Raw genomic sequence first — 23,866 nt, forward strand, 5'->3', positions numbered from 1 at the left:
AAGAGTCGAGTTGGATTTTCTTTAAATAGTATAAACTAGTAACAGGGCCATTTGGAACAAATAGTGCATTTTTATTACATTTCCTTTCTTATACTCTTCATTTCAAAGAATCATTGTTTATTTAAGAAAGAGATTCTTACATTTTTGCACATCTATATTTTCCAAAGTCCATTCTAATAAATAAAACATTATAAATCTATATTGCTAATAAAATGATTTTCTTGAGTGTAATTTTGAAAGAATAAAATTGCCCAGCCCTTACCACCTTCTGAGACAAGACGAAAAAACCAACTCTATCTTTTCACACTGTTCCTGTAAATTAACACACTTGCTGTAACTGACCAGTTCCATATGCATGACCACACACAGGCTCCCATGACTGGCTTTACCTTGTTTAATTACCTGGTTTAGTTTGAACAAATCAACCTTTTTCTTTAGTTTGGATCTGTTTGGACGTATGTGAAGACTCCACCTGTACTCGGGTCCACACCAAACACCTGAACCAGTGTGTTTGTAAAATCAGAGGTCTCCAGGTGACAGATTTGTACCTGTACGAGCACAGAGAACAACACACACCAACTGTTTTACCGTCTCTGTGAAATTCAGCATATAACTCAGTGTAAAGTACGACTAGAATTGGCATGTTATTAACTGCTAGTGTACAGCTCTATAATTCTTTATTTTCTGTAATTAAATGCACTGGATCTGCAGTGTTGGGTGTAGAAACTTGAACACAGATCAGAGTGTAGTGTTTGTAGGCTGCTCGCTGTTACGACTTCAAGATGGTAGGTCTAAGGATACCAGAAGTAACATTTATGTTGTGACTCATTTAAGTGAAGGTTGGTAGTAATTGACAACAGGGCGACCTTATAGCAAAATTAAATATATAGTTTATTGGTCCATGACGGAATCGGAAAAGAAGAAATATAGATAGATAGATAGATATATACAATAATAATCAGTACGGGAAAAGAGAGGATTAACAGCGGCACCAAATAAAAGAAAGAAATATAACAAAACCAAACTAACTCGCCACAATCCTCTAATCTATCTAGAAAATAAAAGGAAAAAAAAGCCTTCGGCGATTTCAAGCCCTATCTAAACTATTCTCCCTAACCAGAAACAAAACATACAGAGAGTGGCGCTCGCTCCTATCCTAGTGTGTTTATACACAGCCGCTTCTCTACGTGTAGCACAATGAATCTCAAGTAGCTAAACTGTCCTCTTTTCCCCGGAGGCAGATCAAAGCAAGGGAGAGAGCAAAAGCGAGAGACAGCGTCCACACAGACGTCCCTTTTAAAACTGGCGCGGATCTCTGGGATTGGCAGGCAAAGGCGGCGACGTCATGCAGGTTAACGAGGATAGACGTCTCCCCTGACGAATGGGAACCTACGAGGCAGTGAGAGCGGGAAGAGATAGAAAGAGAGCAAAAACACAGACACAACTTTGGGCCGTAACACTTGCTCTCACCTGTGTGTGTTATGTACATGACCTAATGGTCTTATAATAAATTGTAGCTGAGAGATTGTGGAGTTCAGAAAGACGTCCCTGCTCCTGTAAATGTCCTGATGTGGTGTCCTGTCCTCTGATTTCTGTGTGTGAGAGAAACACACTCACATTTCTGTTACAGCTTCAACTTTAGCTGGATTATGGCTGTGTGTGTGTGTTTGAGATCAGTGTTCTGAAGTGAAGCTGCTCTCTGCTGGACTGAAGAATCCACACTGTACACTGGAGATACTGAGGTACACACACACACACACACACACAGATCATATAATATTTACACACACACACACACAGGTGATATAATATTTACACACACACACTTAAAGTAGATGGTCAGCTTCATTAGTGGTGTATAAAGTGCTGGACTGGGTTCATGCTGCGTTTCCTCTGAATAACAAACACAGTAAACAGAAAAGCTGTAACTCTTTAGTTTAAACTAAAAAACACTAAACTTACAGTTCTGTCATCTGTCCTTTTCTATCATTTGTACTTTCATTATACAATGTGTGCTCAATCTATACACTATTAGTTTCTCCACCAAACACATTTTAGGGAAAAATGATGGTAGAGTAAATAATCCACCTCGGTCACGTTCATTACACTCGCGACTGCGTCTGGAACACGACTGCTGATGACCGGACACATCACTGAAACGGGATAAAAGATTATAGCCCTAATTAAGCTCTAATGTAGGGGGCGTGTCACTCTGTGTAATCACCTTGCATCACCTTGAATCTACAGCACTGGACTCGTTACTCTTCACTCTTCATACCATTCTGTGTGTTTTTCTTCCCACCGCTGGTTGTGATGTTGCACTCAGTTACTAAATTGTCCAAAACAGGGGGAGTCACATGACAGACTGAACATGATGGCTGCTTAGACCATTTGCTTGTTAGACACGCTAACAACAAGCATCAACTCAGTAAACTCAAACATCAACAAGCTAGAGTCGGGGTGAAGAGCAGTTCCAGTGTTCTTAGCAGACATAAAAAACCCTACAGTCAGTGAAGCTTCAGCTAGCAGATTAGGAAGATAGAAACAGGAGATGTAAGGAGGATTTCCTGGACTTGACAGCCACTTGTCACGTGCCATAATCTGCCTAGCTGGTCATGGCTGGCTCTGCTAACAATGCTAACAATTCTGGTGTGGTGCTGCAGTCTTTTTCTGAGCTTGGTTTGTATTGGACTTGTTTAAGCTAGCCTTGCTAATGCTCCAATAATGCTTTTTTCTTTTCCACTGGATTACACAAAATGAGAGCCACAAGTTTCATACATAATTTGATGTAAGTACGTAAGTCTAGGCGCTGAGACAGACACAGTCTGTCCCCGAGTGAATATCCAATCAGTGATCGTTATAATTAGGGGCAGTAACCATGCTTGCGACTCTGGTGTCAAATTTCACTCTAACCCTGGAGAGCGGTGAAGTGAGACAAATACGAGGAAGCAGCACCGTCTTTCAGATCTGTGGTGTGGGGACATTTTGGATTTGTTGTGGACTATGATGCCGATGAAACAAAAACACTAAACAAAAACATGACTGTGTTTAAGCACTGTTCTACACGAGTTACCTACTGACATGGAAATACTTCCAACATGACCACACATCTGCAGCTCCATCACCCAGAGATATCACTGTGTGGAAGCAGGATGGCAGAGCAGGTAACACAGGCATCCAAAAAACAACAGTCCCCTATGTGATTCCTCCCAGCATTCATACACAACTGGTTCCGAGAGACACAAAAAAAACCCCAAATGCAGTAGGGGTGTTCATTGCTAAAGATTTGCAGCCGTTTTTGGTGATCGGTGATGTGGGCTTTCAGAACTGTATAAAAGTGCTTGTCCTTTTTTTTAAGCACTGAGGTAATTCCCAAACTCCACGAAAAGACGTGCAAAAAAATTAGAAAAGGAATTGGCTAAAGCACAAAGTCTTGCTCTGATAACAGAGAGTTATCTCACCGTGACTGGTCATTACATAGCAGATTGGGAAATAAAGAGCGCTGTACTCCAAACATGTCCCCTGTATGAAAGTCATACAAGTGCTAATTTATATCTCACTATTTTCAGTACACTATGAATGTGTACAAGTTGATTTTTGCATTTAAGTAAAATAAAGAAAATTGCAACTAAAACCATTTTTTTCTTCTTACTGTTCCTGTCACCTTAACAAAGAATAATAAAAAAAAAAACACTTTAATTTACCAAGCCATCTGAACCGAACTGAGAACCATGTTTAAAAACTGAGGTACGTATTGAACCGTGAGTTAACTGTATTGTGGCATCCCTAATAAATTATTATTAAAACATTCAGCATTTATTTTCTTAAATGCTAGGAATTGTTGTACATGCATTTTGTTATGTATTTATTAAAAATTATTGTTTTATATTATGCTTCTGTGATGTAGGAGCTCATGGACACTCACTTTCCTCTGTCAGTGATATTACCGCTACGTATCTAAACCCTTTTTAATTCAAACTCTTCTTAAAATCTTTTTCAGTTACTGGCCAGTGATTTAAGCTGTCAAGTCCGGCTTGTAGCGTCTGGCCTCATACTATGAAACTCACCTATAAGGCCTCACTATCAATCCCTTGCCTTTAATAAACACAAGCTTATGAAAGCCTTTGTGCACTTCCAGGAGCTGATCTGCTCTCAGAATGGAGAACTGCTGGAGGCTTAGAGTCACACTGACAGGAAATATGTCTGCATGCTGTGTATAATGGACCTAAACAATGTGTATGATATTGTGTCAGTAGTGACCAAGGGCAGAAAGGACCAAGGGACAGGTAATTTACTGAGTATGTATATGTTACTGAATATAAATATTCATTATAAAGTAGGTTAACTAATTTCTCTAATTAGTTAAGGAAGTAAAAATGTCTTTAATTAAGTTTTATTAACTTTTCACATTTCCGGACATTCCAAACATTTATTCATTGTTCCCTGGTGCCGTCGACGTTCATATGAAAATTAGGGGGGGTGTCTTATTTACTTTGCCGCGTGCTCTAGCTTCTGTTAGCAGTGATACCGCGCATGCGCGTGTTACTATTTATCTAAAACCGCGTCCCTACTATATATGTTCAGCTAGTTTAACCTCACTGTACACTGGAGGTACTGAGGTACACAAACACACACACACACACATCAGAGATTTAATAAACACAGCAACCTCCAGTTCTCATCTGTTGTAAGTGTAATTGTAGAGATCTGATATATTGTCATTGTTGTGTGTGAGATGGAGAGTAAATGTAGTGTATATAAAGATTTTGTGTAGTTCATGTTTTCAATGCTAAAACTGAGTGTGTTAAGTGTGAGAAGGTTTTCTTTCTTGCAGGATGAGGAACTGCAGTATTACAGATGAAGGTTGTGCTGCTCTGGATTCAGCTCTGAGGTCAAACTCCTCATCACACCTGAGAGAACTGGATCTGGACGGTAATAATCCAGGAGAATCAGGAGTGAAGCTGCTCTCTGATCTACTGAAGGATCCACACTGTAAACTGGAGACACTACAGTGAGTTACTGACTTCCTGTCTCTTTACTCTACTGTATTGTAAGACATTGAGTAATATTCAGTGTGTTCTGTATAATATTTTCAGTTTGTGTGTGTGTGTGTGTATGTGTGTGTGTGTGTATGTGTGTGTGTGTGTGTACTGTCCTGTAGATGTGGTTTTAACAGTGGGAGGTTGAATGAGTGATGATCTGCTTCCTGATATTTTTAAATGAAAATAATTTGAGGAAACAGTAATGAGTTTTGTTATATCTGCAGTTTTATTACATAATTTCCCTCTAAATGTCTAGTTTTCTGTCTGTCCCCCTCTGAGTGGACACACTACAGGGTGGTTCTGAAGTCTTCTCCAATGACCTATTATTACCAAATACTTACAAAACTTTACTAATCCATAAAAATAAAATAAAGAAATTTCCTCAGGGTTGGATGAGAAGAAACAACCGGCTTTATTTTTATCAAGACGATCTTTAACAAAAATAACAGGAAAATGGCTCTCAAATACACAGCATCAGCCCCGAAGTGGTCAAGTGCACCCCCCCACCCCCCGTACAAAATCCCCTCTACTGTATTGTAAGACATTGAGTAATATTCAGTGTGTTGTGTAAAATGTCACATCTAGTGTGTGCATTACGCTTCTGTTGTTCATAAGGAATGTGATGAGTGACTCTGTTTAACGTTGTCTGTAATTCTGTTCTCTTCTGTCTTTCAGAATTAAAAATTATAAACTCACCAGGTCTGGTGTATGACCGGAGTCTGACCTCAAACCTCTTGTCCAGGATAAAGCAGTAGTGGTGAAGCGTTAGAACCCGTCCCACATTTCCAGCAGTTTGGGAGCTGAATCATTCATATTCAGATGTAGAAGTTCCAGAACAATAACCGTGACTGACCACATCCTTTTATCCACTCAGCTACAAGTTACTTCAGGCTTTAATCACATATTTTACAATCCAAAGTCCAATCCTTCAGCATCTACACACAACACAGAGATATCATCACACCATCACACTGATTACACAAACACACATCCAGCTGTTGGAGATGTTTATAGTCAATTTTTACCTCCTGTTTTTATATCACATTTGTTTCTCCACAGATGATTGAGTTACAGTTGTAATATTTATCATTATTTTTTTTTTTTATTTAATAATGACTTTTCATATCTCTGTTCTTTGTTTTTTTGCTAATCTGTGTTTAATTGTAACCATGGTAACAGGTCTGCTGATTGATTTGTTGTTGTAGTGACCCAGTTTTGTATATATGTTGTATACATGTCATTTCCACTGTGTGTAATTACAGAATAAACAGTGAGTGTGAGTGAAACACAACAATTCAGGTGTTTGAGGTGTGTTTGATCACAAACCTTTCTGAAGCAGTAACTGTTCTGTCTCAGTAACATGATCACTTCCTGTCTCTCAGGTGCTGCAGTATTGGGTGTGGAGCTGAACAATTCAATCTCAACAACTTAATTTAAGTCCTACATGATGGAGCAGACTGGAGCCCAGTTTTAGACCCAAATCATGTTCATTCACATGTTAAAGAAAACTGCTGCATCTTTGTGGAAGTCCGTGTCATTCACAAGGAAGCAGTTTACTGGAACGGATCAGAATCTGAATCACTTCACTGCCTGTGAGTTGGGACACAGGTTTAGGATCAGACTCAGGAGAACACTTTGTATTCAAGTGGAACCTTAAATTAATATAAGTTCTCAAAATAGACCTGCACATGTAAACAAGATCAATTTTGTGTGTGTGTGTGTGTGTGTGTGTGTGTCCGTGTCCAGCTCAGTTCAGTTCTCTGTTGAGATGTTAATAGAAGTGTTAGGACTTACAGTGAGGAGGAATCTGCAATGCAAAACAAAACAGATATTAGAATAGAAAAGGAAAGAAAACATTTTCTTATTCCACAAGCAAGTTGTCTGTCACAGAACTCGATAGTGATCCAGTGCAATCACACAATCTAGACTATTACAGCATTACAGCACGTCTAAGATCATATTAATTAGGTCTACTGCATCCTCGCTGTCTAACCTGGACTTTGTCCTGACTCCGAGCCGCTCAACAGCTGGCATTTCTCACTTAACATCTGGCTGTGCAGAAGATTTATTCATCTTCTGCACGCGCTTCATGCTCATGAGGGTCGCAGAGTGAACGAGTCAGGAATACACTCTGGATGAAACCCCAGTGCTACACACACACAAACACACAAACACACACACACACACACACAAACACACACACACACAAACACAGGGCACAATTTAGTATTAAATCCATCCACTGCTCCTATTGTGTGTAAGCTCTAGAGAGAGTGTGGTGTGTGGAAACCCCTGAAGTCAAGTTCGCCGATGACACGACCGTGGTGGGTCTCATCAGCAAGAACGACGAGTCAGCATACAGAGAGGAGGTGCAGCGGCTAACAGCCTGGTGTAGAGCCAACAACCTGTCTCTGAACGTCGACAAGACTAAAGAGATGCTTGTTGACTTCAGGAGAGCACAGAGTGACCATTCTCCACTGTTCATCGACGGATCCTCTGTGGAGATCATCAAGAGCACCAAATTCCTTGGTGTTCATCAGGCAGAGAACTTCACCTGGTCACTCAACACCAGCTCCATCACCAAGAAAGCCCAGCAGTGCCTCTACTTCCTGAGGAGGCTGAGCAAAGCCAATCTCCCTCCCCCCATCCTGACTGTGTTCTACAGAGGGACCATCGAGAGCGTCCTGAGCAGCTGCATCACTGCCTGGTTTGGGAAGTGCACCGTCTCAGATCACAAGACCCTTCAGCGGATAGTGAGGACAGCTGAGAAGATCATCTGAGTCTCTCTCCCCTCTATCATGGACATTTACACTACACGCAGGTTCAGTGGCAGCTAAGGATCATTTTCTATCTCCAGTGTTTTATTCACAAATCTGTGCAGGTCAGTAAAGGTTCACACTGATCACCCGTAACATTTGGACCACTAACAGGTGAAGAAAAGGAGGGGGGAAAAAATCTTTGACCAACTGTGTTGACCAGACGACTGTCAGAGCATCTTAGTTCAATTCAGGTTCTGTTTAGTGCTTTACAGGACAGGATTCAGTTAAATGTAAATGCATGTCAGTGTGCTGTTTGTTATTATGCCACAAAAGTGCTTTTAGTCATAGGAAGAAAAAAGGGCCTGAATGTTTTAGCAGGACTACAATGAATTAACATATTACAATAATTCTGAGTAAAAATCAATTCTATATCCATGTTCAAGTGGCCCTGATTTTCTAAGTGACCCTAATAAAAATATAAACACTGTACCTTTAATATGGAATAGTCTCATTGCTCTGTTTTGTACATTATACCCAGGGAGTCATGCACCAGTCTGATGATGAGGGAACACTTGAGATGTTCAAGGTGTAAGTATATGCTAAAGGAGCCGGTGACCATCCCCTGTGGACACAGCTTCTGCAAAATCTGCATCGAATCCTTCTGGAGCAAAATATCCCCTTCAGAAAACTTCCCCTGTCCTCATTGTAGGAAGAGATTAAAATCTCATCCTGCACTGAACCTGAACTTCACTCTGGCTAACGTGGTGCTGATGCAGCAGCATGCTCTTCCTGCTCTTCCTCAGAGCGACGCTGGACCTGGAGATGTAGCCTGTGATTCCTGCTCTGGAGAAAGATCAAGGCGGTGAAGTCGTGCCTGACCTGCTGCATGTCTTTCTGTGAAACCCACGTCAGGCAGCACTACACCGAGGAAGCACTGCAAAGGCATATCCTTACGGATCCCAGAACAAATAGCTGAAGCAGGAGGAGGACAAAACGAATCCTCCAGCTGAGATGCGTTGAGTTTTAATCATAAAAATGTGCTCGGAAGTGTGTGTGTGTGTGCGCGCGCGCGCGGTTCATCTAGTTTTGGAGAGCGGGGAGATAAAGCTTATATGCTGTTTATATTAGAGTTCATGTCAGTTATTTCACCCGGGAGTTAATTTTGAGCTGTATCCTGACAATCTGGATTCAATCTGCCACGGAGGAAAGTAAAATGTCCTGCATCGGATAACTTTGTCATCCTTTTATTCCGAACACTGAACTAATGACCTGCTGCCCTGCCGCTGTGAGTTATCGGAGCGGAGGAAGTAACAACTGGGGGCTTCGTCGCAAGTGGTGAGTAATATGGACATTTAGAATTGTTACTGCTTCACACACAAGCTGTAAAAGAGATAATATTTTATGGCATACCTGTGAGAGAGAAAATGTAATGAATTAATGAACTCCGTTATCAGTAGCAGGACTCTGAAATGATGGGAGGAGTCAGAAAAAAGAATGAATGACATTTTATGGTGTTGCATAGTATTTGTGTTTATTATTAAACAATATTACATAAAAATGCCCTTACAAAACGTGTTATTCTTGCTTACCCCCTGTCCCTAATTGCCCCCTGATGTTTTGGCCCCTGATGTTTTCAAATCCTAGAAATGCCCCTGGAACTACGTAACTGATTGTAGTTCAGATGAATTAAATTAAATAATGAATCTTTTAATTGTACACACACTTGATTTGGCTGGAGATCTGTATGTGTTTACATCTAAATCATTTAAATTAGCTTCAGCTGGGAATGTTTAGATTTTTAACATGTCTCTGTCATTAATGCATGTTTACCTCAAATCACATCCATTTATTGTTTATACTGAGTTCCTTTATCAAAAACTCCCTAATGGTCATGAAAATAAAACCTAAAAATAACCATTAGAGAACGTTCCTAGAAGGTTATTATTTGGTTTTGAAAAAATAATCAAAGGGGAATCCTATGCTAATGTTAGGTGAAGGTTCTGTGTTTGCTGGCCCTCCTGTTTGGGGAATAAGTTGCTCCCCATTTCAACAAGCAGGGAATTATCAGCCCTAGGAGAAGTAGTGTTACTAATAGAACAATGTAGAGAGTGTCTAAAATCTTTTCCCACTACACTCTTACAGACTGACATAAATACACCTATTTTTAATGATTTATTTTCAGCAGTCAATCCATCATTGATAAACAAACCAGAACCACAGAGAGAGAGAGAGAGAGAGAGAGAGAGTGTGTGTGTGTGTGTGCGCGCGCGCGCGTGCGTGCGTGCTTCTGTGCGCGTGCGCGGCTGCGTCACTGCCCCTCCCCCTCTGCAGAATAAACCGTTAGATGAAAGTGAAACTCAGCTGCTCCATTTTGTTCCGAGAGGAAAATAAAATATTCCAGGAGTAAAAGCTAAAGCTCTGATATATAAACGCTCTAAATGAAGACGTTTAGAGTTAATATAAGGAGTTTTGTTGGTTTGTACTGAAGTTTTTAATGTACACAGGTTGTTTTATGACTTGATATCGTGTGTATAGTGTTTGATTTAACACACCGATGTTGGAGTGAAGTAAACGTGTGTCCTGCTGTAATCTGGAGAAGGAGACATGACCTCCAACATGAGTGTGTCTGGAAAACAGGACTTAAAGAAAGACGAGAGGTCAGTAACTTTTACATTCACCAGCAATAAATACACACCGTCTCATGGGAACAGATCTGTATCTCTAAACACTCACTAGTTAACACAGGAACTAAACTTTGGTTTAAGGTGTTTAATAGCAGTGAATAGATCACTGATCTGATCTAAGAACAGTTTAGAGAAATCATTCAGTGAGAGAAGAGTAAAAAGGACTGTGTAATGTGGAGCAGAAGAGCAGCATAGCTTTGAGTCAGTGAACTCGACAGGCTTTAAGACCCAGCGGAGTCAGTTCTCTGTGATTGGGACTCCTGACCTCAGTGTAATTCCTGAGGTATGAGGCGTGTCTCCTGTTTGAAGAAGTGTGCAGACTGGAGCTGAATTAAAAAGATGGAATTATTGGTGTTTAATGATCAACACAGTGTTTAACAGTGCTGAGACAGCAGAGGATTAATTATTGCTGATATTTCTGTTGGAATTCTAGAATGATGGAGGGAAAGAGATCAGACTCACCAGAACCCAGCTGTGTGTCCATGAAGAGTGACCAGTCAATGGATCATCCAAATGCCTTCAGAGACAGAGACAGTTCTACTGATGTGAGGTCAGTATAGTGAGGTGTTTTACAGCAGTGTTCCATCTGATCAAACTCACTGGTCTCATTATGAAGCCCTTCATGAGCTTTATCAGGTGTTGAAGCAGTAAAACACTAAACTGTGCAGTGCTGCAGCTCTCGGTCCGGCAGTGAGGACAACTGCTTTAAGAGGTCAGTTCAGCCTGCAGTCCCTGAGCTGGAGGGTCTGTGGTGCTACAGAAGAACATTTACACCTGGGATATTAATGACAATATAAATCATTTTATTCATTAATTCAATCATTTGTTTCTAAACATGTTAGTGTCAGTGATGAAATCCTGAAATCAGTGTATTGTGTTAAGAGGATAGTGTTAAATATCTGTCTCTGTATTTATTACTGTGATTTCTGCAGCTATGAATACATATAGTCCATATTACATGATGTGTTTTATTTGTTCACAGACCACAAAAGAAGAAATCAAACATCAGCAGAAATCAGCTGGACTCCATATTCAAGGTGTGTGTGTGTGTGTGTGTGTGTGTTTTATAGTGTGTAATGTGTGTGTGTGTGTTTTATAGTGTGTAATGTGTGTGTGTGTGTGTGTGTGTGTTTTATAGTGTGTAATGTGTGTGTTGTCATACCTTGTCATTTCTTGATGTCCAGTAGAATTATGGGTAATCACTTATATCAATATATCTATATTATATTTTGAAAATAAATCAATTATATGAATAATTAGAATTTCAAAGGCAAGAGGAAGAGACTTTTATTATTTTCATAACCAAAATCATTAACAAAGCACCATTCACTGTGTAAGATTTTAATATTTAGATCTGTTCCTGTGTGTTTCTGACCAGGAGCTGGAACACAAAGTCATCACTCTGATAAAGAATGAGCTGAAGAGGTTTAGGAAGCTCCTGAGTCCAGATTACCCAGCATGCACTGAGAGGGAGGTGGAGGATGAGGAGGATCTGCACAGTGTCAGAGAGGGAGCTCTGAAGATCACACTGCACTTCCTGAAGAACATGAAGCACACAGATCTCGCTAACACACTGCAGAACAGTAAGAGCTCTGAGCCATGGCTTTATTCCATCAGGTTCACTTTAGAGAGAGGAAATAGTTTTAGATATGAAGACTTTTAGTTTGAACTTTGATTTTAGTATCATGTACATCTGCTGCTTTTCTGTTCTGTTCATGGTCCAGCTTGTGGTCACTCTGTACAATGGTCCTGTTCCTTCAATAATATTTAGTAGATGAATCAGGAATGAACAGCAGCATTTGAAAGAATTTTACATTTTATATAGTACTCAGTGATTCTGCATTAAAACATGTTATTACTGTTTATTAGAACTCGTGTATCAGACAAAGCTGAAATCCAACCTGAGAGACAAGTTTAAAAGAATTAATGAAGGAATCTCACAGCATGGAAGATCAGCACTTCTGAATGAGATCTACACAGAGCTCTACATCACAGAGGGTTGGAGTGGAGACGTCAATAATGAACATGAGGTGAGACAGATTGAGACAGCGTCCAGGAGACCAGCAACACAGGAGACACCCATCAACTGTAATGACCTCTTTAAGGACAAGTCCATCAGAACTGTGCTGACTAAAGGAGTTGCTGGAATTGGAAAAACAGTCTCTGTGCAGAAGTTCATTCTGAACTGGACTGAAGGAAAATCAAATCAGGACATCACCTTCATGTTTCCACTTCCCTTTAGAGAGCTGAATCTGATGAAGGAGAAAAATCTCAGTCTGATGAATCTTCTTCATCACTTTTTCCCAGAAATAAGAGAACTAGAATCAATAGACTGTGACTCCTACAAAGTGGTGTTGATCTTTGATGGTCTGGATGAGTGTCGACTTCCTCTAAATTTCCAGAAGAATGAGAGATTGTGTGATGTGACAGAGTCAGCCTCAGTGGATGTTCTGCTGACGAACCTCATCAAGAGGAATCTGCTTCCCTCTGCTCTTCTCTGGATAACCTCTCGACCAGGAGCAGCCAATCAGATCCCTCCTGAGTGTGTAGACCAGGTAACAGAGGTACGAGGGTTTAATGATCCTCAGAAAGAGGAGTACTTCAGGAAGAGGATCAGTGACCAGAGTCTGGCCAATAGAATCATGAGACACATGAAGTCTTCAAGAAGCCTCTACATCATGTGCCACATCCCAGTCTTCTGCTGGATCTCAGCCACTGTTCTAGAGAGAATGTTGGGTGAAGCAGAGAGTGGAGAGATCCCCAAGACTCTGACTCAAATGTTCACACACTTCCTGATCTATCAGATCAGACACAAGGATGAAAAGTACCATCAGAAACATGACCCAGATCCTCAGCAGACCAGAGAGAGTATCCTGGCACTGGGAAAACTGGCTTTCCAGCAGCTGGAGAAAGGAAACCTGATCTTCTATGAGGAAGACCTGAGAGAGTGTGGCATTGATGTCAGAGAAGTGTCAGTGTACTCAGGAGTGTGTACCCAGATCTTCAGAGAGGAGTTTGGGCTTCACCTGGGGAAGGTGTTCAGCTTTGTACATCTGAGTGTTCAGGAGTTTCTGGCTGCTTTATACGTGTTTTTCTGCTTTAAATTTAGAAAGACAAATGTGCTTGTGGAGCAAAGCACTGGACATTTTAATTTCTTCAGAAATCCAAACATGTCTGATCTCCTCAGGAGTGCAGTGGACAAGGCCTTACAGAGTGAGAATGGACACCTGGACCTGTTCCTCCGCTTCCTTCTGGGTCTCTCACTGGAGTCCAATCAGACTCTCCTACGAGACTTTATGCCACAGACAGGAAGTAGTTCTCACAGCAAACAGGAAACAGTGGAGTACATCAAGGAGAAGATCAGGGAGAATCCATCTTCAGAGAAATCCATCAATCTGTTCCACTGTCTGAATGAACTGAATGATCATTCTCTAGTGCAGGAAGTACAGACTTACCTGAACACAGGAGATTACAGGTGTCTCAGTGGATCCAGTCTCTCTCCTGCTCAGTGGTCAGCTCTGGTGTTTGTGTTACTGACCTCAGAACAGGAGCTGGATGAGTTTAATTTGAGGAAATATGATCAATCAGAGGAATGTCTTCTGAGACTGCTGCCAGTGGTCAAAGCCTCCAGAAAAGCTGTGTGAGTATTTTTATTTATAAATGTATTACTGCATGGTTTGTTATTTTAATGTAACACTGAACTGCACTGTTTGGATTAATGCTTGTTAATAGTTCCTCTAATCCTCTTTAAACAAACCCCTGGTACTTTTACAGAAGATTGTTTCACTTTTTACACTAACACGTCATGTCTGCACTGAGGGCTGGGCCATATGGACAAAATCTTATGGATCAGGATATGAATCATTTTATATCTTTTATAGATGAATCATGATATATTAAGTTTTCTCTGAAATTTATATAAAAATCTGTACAAAATAACTGCATGCATTTAAGAACTAAACACATTTCTGAACTAAATAGCAGTGAAAGACACTTTTTCTTTTCTCTGTTTATTCTGAAAGTGACATTGAACAGAACTCTCACAAATGAGAAGAAGAAAAACATCAAGCTGTCAAAATGGGATCAATATGAATAGAAAATATAAAAAGTAAATATTAAACACTCTGTTCACCTTCAAGTACCTGTTTAGGTTCAAGTTCCTCATCTTTTGTTCTGTGACACAGTGTTGTGGAGAGATTCACTCTGTCATGCTTTTATTTCTTCCAATTTTTCACATTTTCTTCCTAATTTAATCACGGCTGATTCCCACCATCTAACTGGGAACAAAATACTGAACTGGACCATACTGGAAAGAGTCGAGTTGGATTTTCTTTAAATAGTATAAACTAGTAACAGGGCCATTTGGAACAAATAGTGCATTTTTATTACATTTCCTGTCTTATACTCTTTATTTAAAAGAATCATTGTTTATTTAAGAAAGAGATTCTTACTTTTTTGCACATCTATATTTTCCAAAGTCCATTCTAATAAATAAAACACGATAAATCTATATTGCTAATAAAATGATTTTCTTGAGTGTAATTTTGAAAGAATAAAATTGCCCAGCCCTTACCACCTTCTGAGACAAGACGAAAAAACCAACTCTATCTTTTCAAACTGTTCCTGTAAATTAACACACTTGCTGTAACTGACCAGTTCCATATGTATGACCACACACAGGCTCCCATGACTGGCTTTACCTTGTTTAATTACCTGGTTTAGTTTGAACAAATCAACCTTTTTCTTTAGTTTGGATCTGTTTGGACGTATGTGAAGACTCCACCTGTACTCGGGTCCACACCAAACACCTGAACCAGTGTGTGTGTAAAATCAGAGGTCTCCAGGTGACAGATTTGTACCTGTACGAGCACAGAGAACAACACACACCAACTGTTTTACCGTCTCTGTGAAATTCAGCATATAACTCAGTGTAAAGTACGACTAGTATTGGCATGTTATTAACTGCTAGTGTACAGCTCTATAATTCTTTATTTTCTGTAATAAAATGCACTGGAGCTGCAGTGTTGGGTGTAGAAACTTGAACACAGATCAGAGTGTAGTGTTTGTAGGCTGCTCACTCTCACCTGTGTGTGTTATGTACATGACCTAATGGTCTTATAATAAATTGTAGGTGAGAGATTGTGGAGTTCAGAAAGACGTCCCTGCTCCTGTAAATGTCCTGATGTGGTGTCCTGTCCTCTGATTTCTGTGTGTGAGAGAAACACACTCACATTTCTGTTACAGCTTCAACTTTAGCTGGATTATGGCTGTGTGTGTGTTTGAGATCAGTGTTCTGATATTTCATCATTTCTCTTCCAGTCTGTTTCGGTGTAATCTGACAGAGGAAAGCTGTAGAGCTCTGTCCTCAGTTCTCAGCTCAAACTCCTCCAGTCTGAGAGAACTGGACCTGAGTGAGAATAAACTGCAGGATACAGGAGTGAAGCTGCTCTCTGCTGGACTGAAGAATCCACACTGTACACTGGAGATACTGAGGTACACACACACACACACACACACGCAGGTCATATAATATTTACACACACACACACACTTAAAATAGATGGTCAGCTTCATTAGTGGTGTATAAAGTGCTGGACTGGGTTCATGCTGCGTTTCCTCTGAATAACAAACACAATAAACAGAAAAGCTGTAACTCTTTAGTTTAAACTAAAAAACACTAAACTTAATGTTCTGTCATCTGTCCTTTTCTATCATTTGTACTTTCATTATACAATGTGTGTTCAATCTATACACTATTAGTTTCTACTCCAATCACATTTTCGGGAAAAATGATGGTAGAGTAAATAATCCACCTCGGTCACGTTCATTACACTCGCGACTGCGTCTGGAACACGACTGCTGATGACCGGACACATCACTGAAACGGGATAAAAGATTATAGCCCTAATTAAGCTCTAATGTAGGGGGCGTGTCACTCTGTGTAATCACCTTGCATCACCTTGAATCTACAGCACTGGACTCGTTACTCTTCACTCTTCATACCATTCTGTGTGTTTTTCTTCCCACCGCTGGTTGTGATGTTGCACTCGGTTACTAAAGTGTCCAAAACAGGGGGAGTCACGTGACAGACTGAACATGATGGCTGCTTAGACCATTTGCTTGTTAGACACGCTAACAACAAGCATCAACTCAGTAAACTCAAACATCAACAAGCTAGAGTCGGTGTGAAGAGCAGTTCCAGTGTTCTTAGCAGACATAAAAAACCCTACAGTCAGTGGAGCTTCAGCTAGCAGATTAGGAAGATAGGAACAGGAGATGTAAGGAGGATTTCCTGAACTTGACAGCCACTTGTCACGTGCCATAATCTGCCTAGGTGTTCAGGGCTGGCTTTGCTAACAATGCTAACCATTCTGGTGTGGTGCTGCAGTCTGTTTCTGAACTTGGTTTGTATTGGACTTGTTTAAGCTAGCCTTGCTAATGCTGCTACAAAAGCATTTCACTTTCATACTTCATAATGCAGTGAATTAACTTGTCTTTTTTTTCTTTTCCACTGGACTACACAAAACGAGAGCCACAAGTTTCATACGTAATATTAGCCACATAATGACCATGTTTAAATTTATTTATTATATATTTAATCAACTTGAAGACAGATGGCTGAAAGGAGCGCGCTCAGCTTAAAAAGTTAATTCTGTAGTGCATTATTAACTGAACCAGACGCTCTTTCTAAAAGTAAGGTTAATCTAGCCGTACATATATTGCTGTGGCGCAGCTTTTAGATACTTAGCAGTAATAGCACTGAAAGAGTATAGCAACCTTAACTGTGTGTGTGTGTGTGTGTGTGTGGATTTTTAGATATAGATATGTAAACAGCAGGTAAAATAAGTATTGAACACATCACCATTTTTCTCAGTAAATATATTTGTAATGGTGTTATTGACAAGAACTTTTCACCAGATGTTGGTAACAACCCATGCAATCCACACATACAAAGAAATCAAACCATAGATGTCCATAAATGAAGTTCTGTGTAATAATATGAAATGACACAGGGAACAGGTATTGAACACATGAAGAAAGGGAGGTGCAAAAAGGCATGGAAAGTCAAGACACCAGCTGAAATCAATCAGTAATTAGAAAGCAGTCCTGCCCACTGGTCAGTGCAAATTAATATCAGATGGTTCAGTCCTGACTGATGGCCTATAAAAAGGAGTCTCATTACCAAGGTGTCACACAAGAAACATCTCATGATGGGTAAAAGCAAAGAGCTCTCTCAAGACCTTCACAACCTTATTGTTGCAAAACGTACTGATGGCACTGGTCACAGAAGTATTTCAAAACTTCTGAATGTTCCAGTGAACACTGTTGGGGCCATAATCCGGAAGAACATCATTTCACCATAAACCAGCCACGCCCAGGTGTTCCTCGTGGATTTCTGATAAAGGAGTGAAAAGAATGATCAGAAGAATTGTCCAAGAGCCAAGGACCACCTGTGGAGAGTTTCAGAAACACCTGGAACTAGTTGATACAATTGTTCCAATAAGAAACAATAAGAAAACAATAAGTATTGCACTCAACCTCCATGGCCTGTGTGCACGCTGTGTGAACCGCGTTTTTTGGTTATTCATTGAAATAATTTTCATGTGGTTTATTACTCTCTGAACCGCCTGTTTGTGTTTGCCTGTACTGTATGTCTACGCGCTGAGACAGACATGCCTCCCCGTAAGTAAATAGCCAATCAGTGAACGCTGTAATTATAAATCTGCAGCTCCATCACCCAGAGATATCATTGTGTGGAAGCAGGATGGCAGAGCAGGTAACACAGGCATTCAAAAAACAGTCCCTAGCTGATTCCTTCCAGCATTCATACACAACTGGTTCTGAGAGACACAAAAAAAACCCTGATGTGGGCACTGTATAAAAGTGCTCATCCTTTCTTTTATGCACCGAGGTAATTCCCAACCTCCATGAAAAGACATGCAAAAAAATTAGAAAAGGAATTGGCTAAAGCACAAAGTCTTGCTCTAATAACAGATAGTTGGACCGCGCGGGTAACAGAGAGTTATCTCACCGTGACTGGTCATTACATAGCAAATTGGGACATAAAGAGCGCTGTACTCCAAACACATCCCCTGTATGAAAGTCATTGCTAGCCTTGCTAATGCTCCAATAATGCTTTTTTCTTTTCCACTGGATTACACAAAATGAGAGCCACAAGTTTCATACATAATTTGATGTAAGTACGTAAGTCTAGGCGCTGAGACAGACACAGTCTGTCCCCGAGTGAATATCCAATCAGTGAGCATTATAATTAGGGGCAGTAACCATGCTTGCAACTCTGGTGTCAAATTTCACTCTAACCCTGGAGAGCGGTGAAGTGAGACAAATACGAGGAAGCAGCACCGTCTTTCAGATCTGTGGACTATGATGCCGATGAAACAAAAACACTAAACAAAAACATGATTGTGTTTAAGCACTGTTCCACACGGGTTACCTACTGACATGGAAATACTTCCAACATGACCACACATCTGCAGCTCCATCACCCAGAGATATCACTGTGTGGAAGCAGGATGGCAGAGCAGGTAACACAGGAACCCAAAAAACAACAGTCCCCTAGCTGATTCCTTCCAGCATTCATACACAACTGGTTCTGAGAGACACAAAAAAAACCCAAATGCAGTAGGGGTGTTCATTGCTAAAGATTAGCAGCCGTTTTTGGTGATAGTGATGTGGGCTTTCAGCACTGTATAAAAGTGCTTGTCCTTTTTTTTAAGCACTGAGGTAATTCCCAACCTCCATGAAAAGACGCATAAAGAAATTAGAAAATTGTATGAAAGTCATACAAGTGCTAATTTATATCTCACTATTTTCAGTACACTATGAATGTGTACAAGTTGATTTTTGCATTTAAGTAAAATAAAGAAAATTGCGAATAAAGCCATTTTTTTCTGCTTAACATACTTACTGTTCCTGTCACCTAAACAAAGAATAATGAAAAAAAAACAACTTTAATTTGCCAAGCCATCCGAACCAAACTGAAAACCATGGTTAAAAATTGAGGTACATATTGAACCGTGGGTTAACTGTATTGTTGCATCTCTAGTAAATTATTATTAAAACATTCAGCATTTATTTTCTTAAATGCTAGGAACTGTTGTATATGCATTTTGTCTGAGTAATGGATCCACTCACCTGATATACTGCTTACAAGGACCGTCTCATTTCAGGAAAGACTGGCGCTGTGGTTTATTGTCTCTATTTGGTGATTTGCTTTTATAGAATTACTGATTTGATAACTGATAAACTTTATTTCTCCAGATATTATCTATGATCTTGTTGTATTAAATAATTAGTCAGCTTAATATTTTGGTTTGAACTGTGGTGGACTGAACTCTCCTCACAATCCAATCAGTACTTTAAATCTACTGAATCAGAAAGCGATATTGTGCTGTTACAGGAGACACATCTTTTGTGTTCTGACTTTTGTCATCTGGCCAATAAGTTTATCAGATCACATTTTTATTTTTTGACACAAAAACCAAAGGCGTATCTGTTGTAGCTTCACAATCTTAAATAAAAATTATGGCTGCGTGTGTTTGAGATCAGTGTTCAGATATTTCATCATTTCTTTTCCAGTCTGTGTCGGTGTAATCTGACAGAGGAAAGCTGTAGAGCTCTGTCCTCAGTTCTCAGCTCAAACTCCTCCAGTCTGAGAGAACTGGACCTAAGTTACAATAAACTGCAGGATTCAGGAGTGAAGCTGCTCTCTGCTGGAATGAAGAATCCACACTGTACACTGGAGATACTGAGGTACTGTAAGGATGAGCCGGAGGCTGCAGGAGTCGAATCCATGAGCAGATCTTTATTAATAATCACACAGGCTAAATCTGAGTCAGAAAACAAACGCGAGTTAAAACCCGGAAAAACCACTGAAATGAGAAAACAAAACCCGAAAGCACAAAACGAAGCGCGCAGTCAGAGAAACAGGCAGGGTCATACACGGAAATCGATATCAGAGACGAGGCAAGAATCGTTCGTGGAAAACAGACAAGGATCATACACAAATATCAGCTTAAACACAGAATAATGCTCAGTAGGTCACGTGAGGATGATACTTTGCGTAAAACAATGCGTGCGTGGGGTACATATGTCCATTGGAAAACAATCAGTGAGTCACGTGAGTAATTAGTATTCTGGAGAGGGTTCTTGTCTGTGTTGGGATGTTACAGACCCCCCCCCATGAACACCTACGGCGTGGTCTACCCCGAGGGTGGGGGTTGGGACCAGTGAAATTCCTCCCTTAAGGAGGGGTCAAGGATGTCAGCAGAGTCCACCCAGGAGCGTTCCTCAGTACCTTAGCCCTCTCAATCGACCAGATACCGCACGCTCTTACTGATGCGATGGGAATTTGGACTCGATAGGCCGGGGCCCTGTCAATGTCTAGCGGGGGTGGAGGCTTGTCCTGACTAGGGGTGTTACATGGGGGATTATAGGCAGGCTTGAGAAGAGAGACATGAAAGGTGGGAGAGATTCGGTATGTTGGTGGGAACTGCAGACGGTAGGAGTCTGGGTTGACCTGGTGGATGATGGTGAATGGGCCAATAAAACGTAGGCTCAGCTTGCGACAAGGAAGTTGGAGCTTCAGGTTACGAGTAGATAACCAGACCTGCTGCCCCACCCTGTAGGTGGGGTGTGGATGGCGTTGGCGATCCGCCATATCTTTCTGCTGTCTAATAACCCTCTGCAAACGGATGTGAGCTCTTTCCCATACCTCTTAGCTGCGTCTGGACCAGTCATCTGGTCGCCATTTCCATGGCTGTGGGTAATCCTTTGAGCGGTATCAGTTTGCAGGCTTTAGAAAACCGGTCAGTGACAACTAGGATCGCAGTGAACCCGTCCGAGGCCGGGAGATCTGTCAAGAAGTCTGGGTGGCCACTACTGGGCACCTTGTGCACCCACTGCAGAACTCTAGGATGAAGAGTGACGGGCACATAAATCTTAGTTGCAGGGCAGGTTGCAGGCAGACCTTCCTCTACATGAGCTCTCCTGATTTCCTCCATAAGGTTCCCTTGTATGGAAATACAGTATGTACACATACGTACATACAAACACACGCATGCACACACACACACACACACACACACATGTATATACATACATACAAGCATACACACACTAAGTATGTTAATGTCTGACAAATAATAATAATAATAATAATAATAATATCTTAATTTACACAGCACCTTTCATGCTTAAAATAAAAAAAATATAATAATTTTGAAGAAATTAAAAGCAGATTTAAGCTTAAAATCCAGAGCTCTAATTGAAGCTAAAGTAAATAAGTGTGTTCAAGCTGCTTTTTAAATGTATTTAGTGAAGGTGCCTGATGGATATACTCTGGGAGTGAGTTCCACATCCTGGGAGCAGGGACACTAAAAGCACTTTCACCGAGCTTCTTCTTCTTAAAATTCACATGAAGAAAGTCAGCATTTGTTCATGTTACAAAAATATTTAAGGTGTGATCCATCAGGAATACTGCTAAATATACAGGTGCAATGCCATTAAGTAGATAAGATCTACAGACTGAACACACTGTAATGAAGCAGTAAAGGACAGTCTGGAAATATGGAAATGTTCTCCAGCAGAACTTTCCCCAGAGCTGCTGAACACACTGTATGAAAATCTCTCTGCTAGATACACTATATTGCCAAAAGTATTCGCTCACCTGCCTTGACTCGCATATGAACTTAAGTGACATCCCATTCCTAATCCATAGGGTTCAATATGACGTCGGTCCACCCTTTGCAGCTATAACAGCTTCAACTCTTCTGGGAAGGCTGTCCACAAGGTTTAGGAGTGTGTTTATGGGAATTTTTGACCATTCTTCCAGAAGCGCATTTGTGAGGTCACACACTGATGTTGGACGAGAAGGCCTGGCTCTCAGTCTCCGCTCTAATTCATCCCAAAGGTGTTCTATCGGGTTGAGGTCAGGACTCTGTGCAGGCCAGTCAAGTTCCTCCACACCAGACTCTGTCATCCATGTCTTTATGGACCTTGCTTTGTGCACTGGTGCACAGTCATGTTGGAAGAGGAAGGGGCCAGCTCCAAACTGTTCCCACAAAGTTGGGAGCATGGAATTGTCCAAAATGTTTTGGTATGCTGAAGCATTCAGAGTTCCTTTCACTGGAACTAAGGGGCCAAGCCCAGCTCCTGAAAAACAACCCCACACCATAATCCCCCCTCCACCAAACTTTACACTTGGCACAATGCAGTTCTCCTGGCAACCGCCAAACCCAGACTCGTCCATCAGATTGCCAGATGGAGAAGCGCGATTCGTCACTCCAGAGAACGCGTCTCCACTGCTCTAGAGTCCAGTGGCGGCGTGCTTTACACCACTGCATCCGACACTTTGCATTGCACTTGGTGATGTATGGCTTGGATGCAGCTGCTCGGCCATGGAAACCCATTCCATGAAGCTCTCTGCGCATTGTTCTTGAGCTAATCTGAAGGCCACATGAAGTTTGGAGGTCTATAGCGATTGACTCTGCAGAAAGTTGGCGACCTCTTCGCACTATGCACCTCAGCATCCGCTGACCCCGCTCCGTCAGTTTACCTGGCCTACCACTTCGTGGCTGAGTTGCTGTCATTCCCAAACACTTCCACGTTCTTATAATACAGCTGACAGTTGACTGTGGAATATTTAGGAGTGAGGAAATTTCACGACTGGATTTGTTGCACAGGTGGCATCCTATCACAGTTCCACGCTGGAATTCACTAAGCTCCTGAGAGCGACCCATTCTTTCACAAATGTTTGTAAAAACAGTCTGCATGTCTAGGTGCTTGATTTTATACACCTGTGGCCATGGAAGTGATTGGAACACCTGATTCTGATTATTTGGATGGGTGAGCAAATACTTTTGGCAATATAGTGTATAAAGGGCCGTGTTTGTTCAGAGTGGCCTCTGTTATTATCTTCTTTTAGAAAGTTAAATACATCATCTCATATGAGCTGCGACACATGGATCTGTCCAAGAGCAGTCCAAGTTTATACACAGACTCTTCATTTTATATTTTTATTCTGTCATTAGAACCTTGAGTTCAGGTAAACACTTTATTTCCCAACTGATGGAAACACATCATTCACTATCACAGAAATAAAACAAATACTTCATCATTTCTCTTCCAGTCTGTGGGAGTGTAATCTGACAGAGGAAAGCTGTAGAGCTCTGTCCTCAGTTCTCAGCTCAAACTCCTCCAGTCTGAGAGAACTGAACCTGAGTAAGAATAAACTGCAGGATTCAGGAGTGAAGCTGCTCTCTGCTGGACTGAAGAATCCACACTGTACACTGGAGAAACTGAGGTACACACACACACACACACACACACACAAACACACATCAGAGTTTTAATAAACACA

General features: G+C 40.9%; 2 protein-coding genes across 2 annotated transcripts in view; both read left to right on the forward strand.

Moving 5' to 3' along the window:
• LOC131348985 (NACHT, LRR and PYD domains-containing protein 12-like) overlaps nucleotides 1–23,866 on the forward strand; it is a 135,328-nt gene that overhangs the window by 70,065 nt on the left and 41,397 nt on the right. Inside the window, exons 17-19 of the mRNA XM_058384244.1 lie at nucleotides 15,805–15,978; nucleotides 20,086–20,259; nucleotides 23,636–23,809. Of these exons, the coding sequence (XP_058240227.1) occupies nucleotides 15,805–15,978; nucleotides 20,086–20,259; nucleotides 23,636–23,809 (522 nt within the window). The remainder of the gene's footprint in view (nucleotides 1–15,804; nucleotides 15,979–20,085; nucleotides 20,260–23,635; nucleotides 23,810–23,866) is intronic.
• LOC131349000 (NLR family CARD domain-containing protein 3-like) lies at nucleotides 10,126–15,729 on the forward strand. Its single transcript, XM_058384300.1, has 6 exons — nucleotides 10,126–10,458; nucleotides 10,919–11,035; nucleotides 11,468–11,522; nucleotides 11,864–12,068; nucleotides 12,355–14,125; nucleotides 14,260–15,729. The coding sequence occupies exons 1-6, from the start codon at nucleotides 10,406–10,408 to the stop codon at nucleotides 14,282–14,284; spliced, it is 2,226 nt and encodes a 741-aa protein (XP_058240283.1). The 5' UTR covers nucleotides 10,126–10,405; the 3' UTR covers nucleotides 14,285–15,729.

The sequence above is a fragment of the Hemibagrus wyckioides genome, linkage group LG29, assembly GCF_019097595.1.
Source record: "Hemibagrus wyckioides isolate EC202008001 linkage group LG29, SWU_Hwy_1.0, whole genome shotgun sequence".
NCBI classification, from domain to species: Eukaryota; Metazoa; Chordata; class Actinopteri; order Siluriformes; family Bagridae; genus Hemibagrus; species Hemibagrus wyckioides.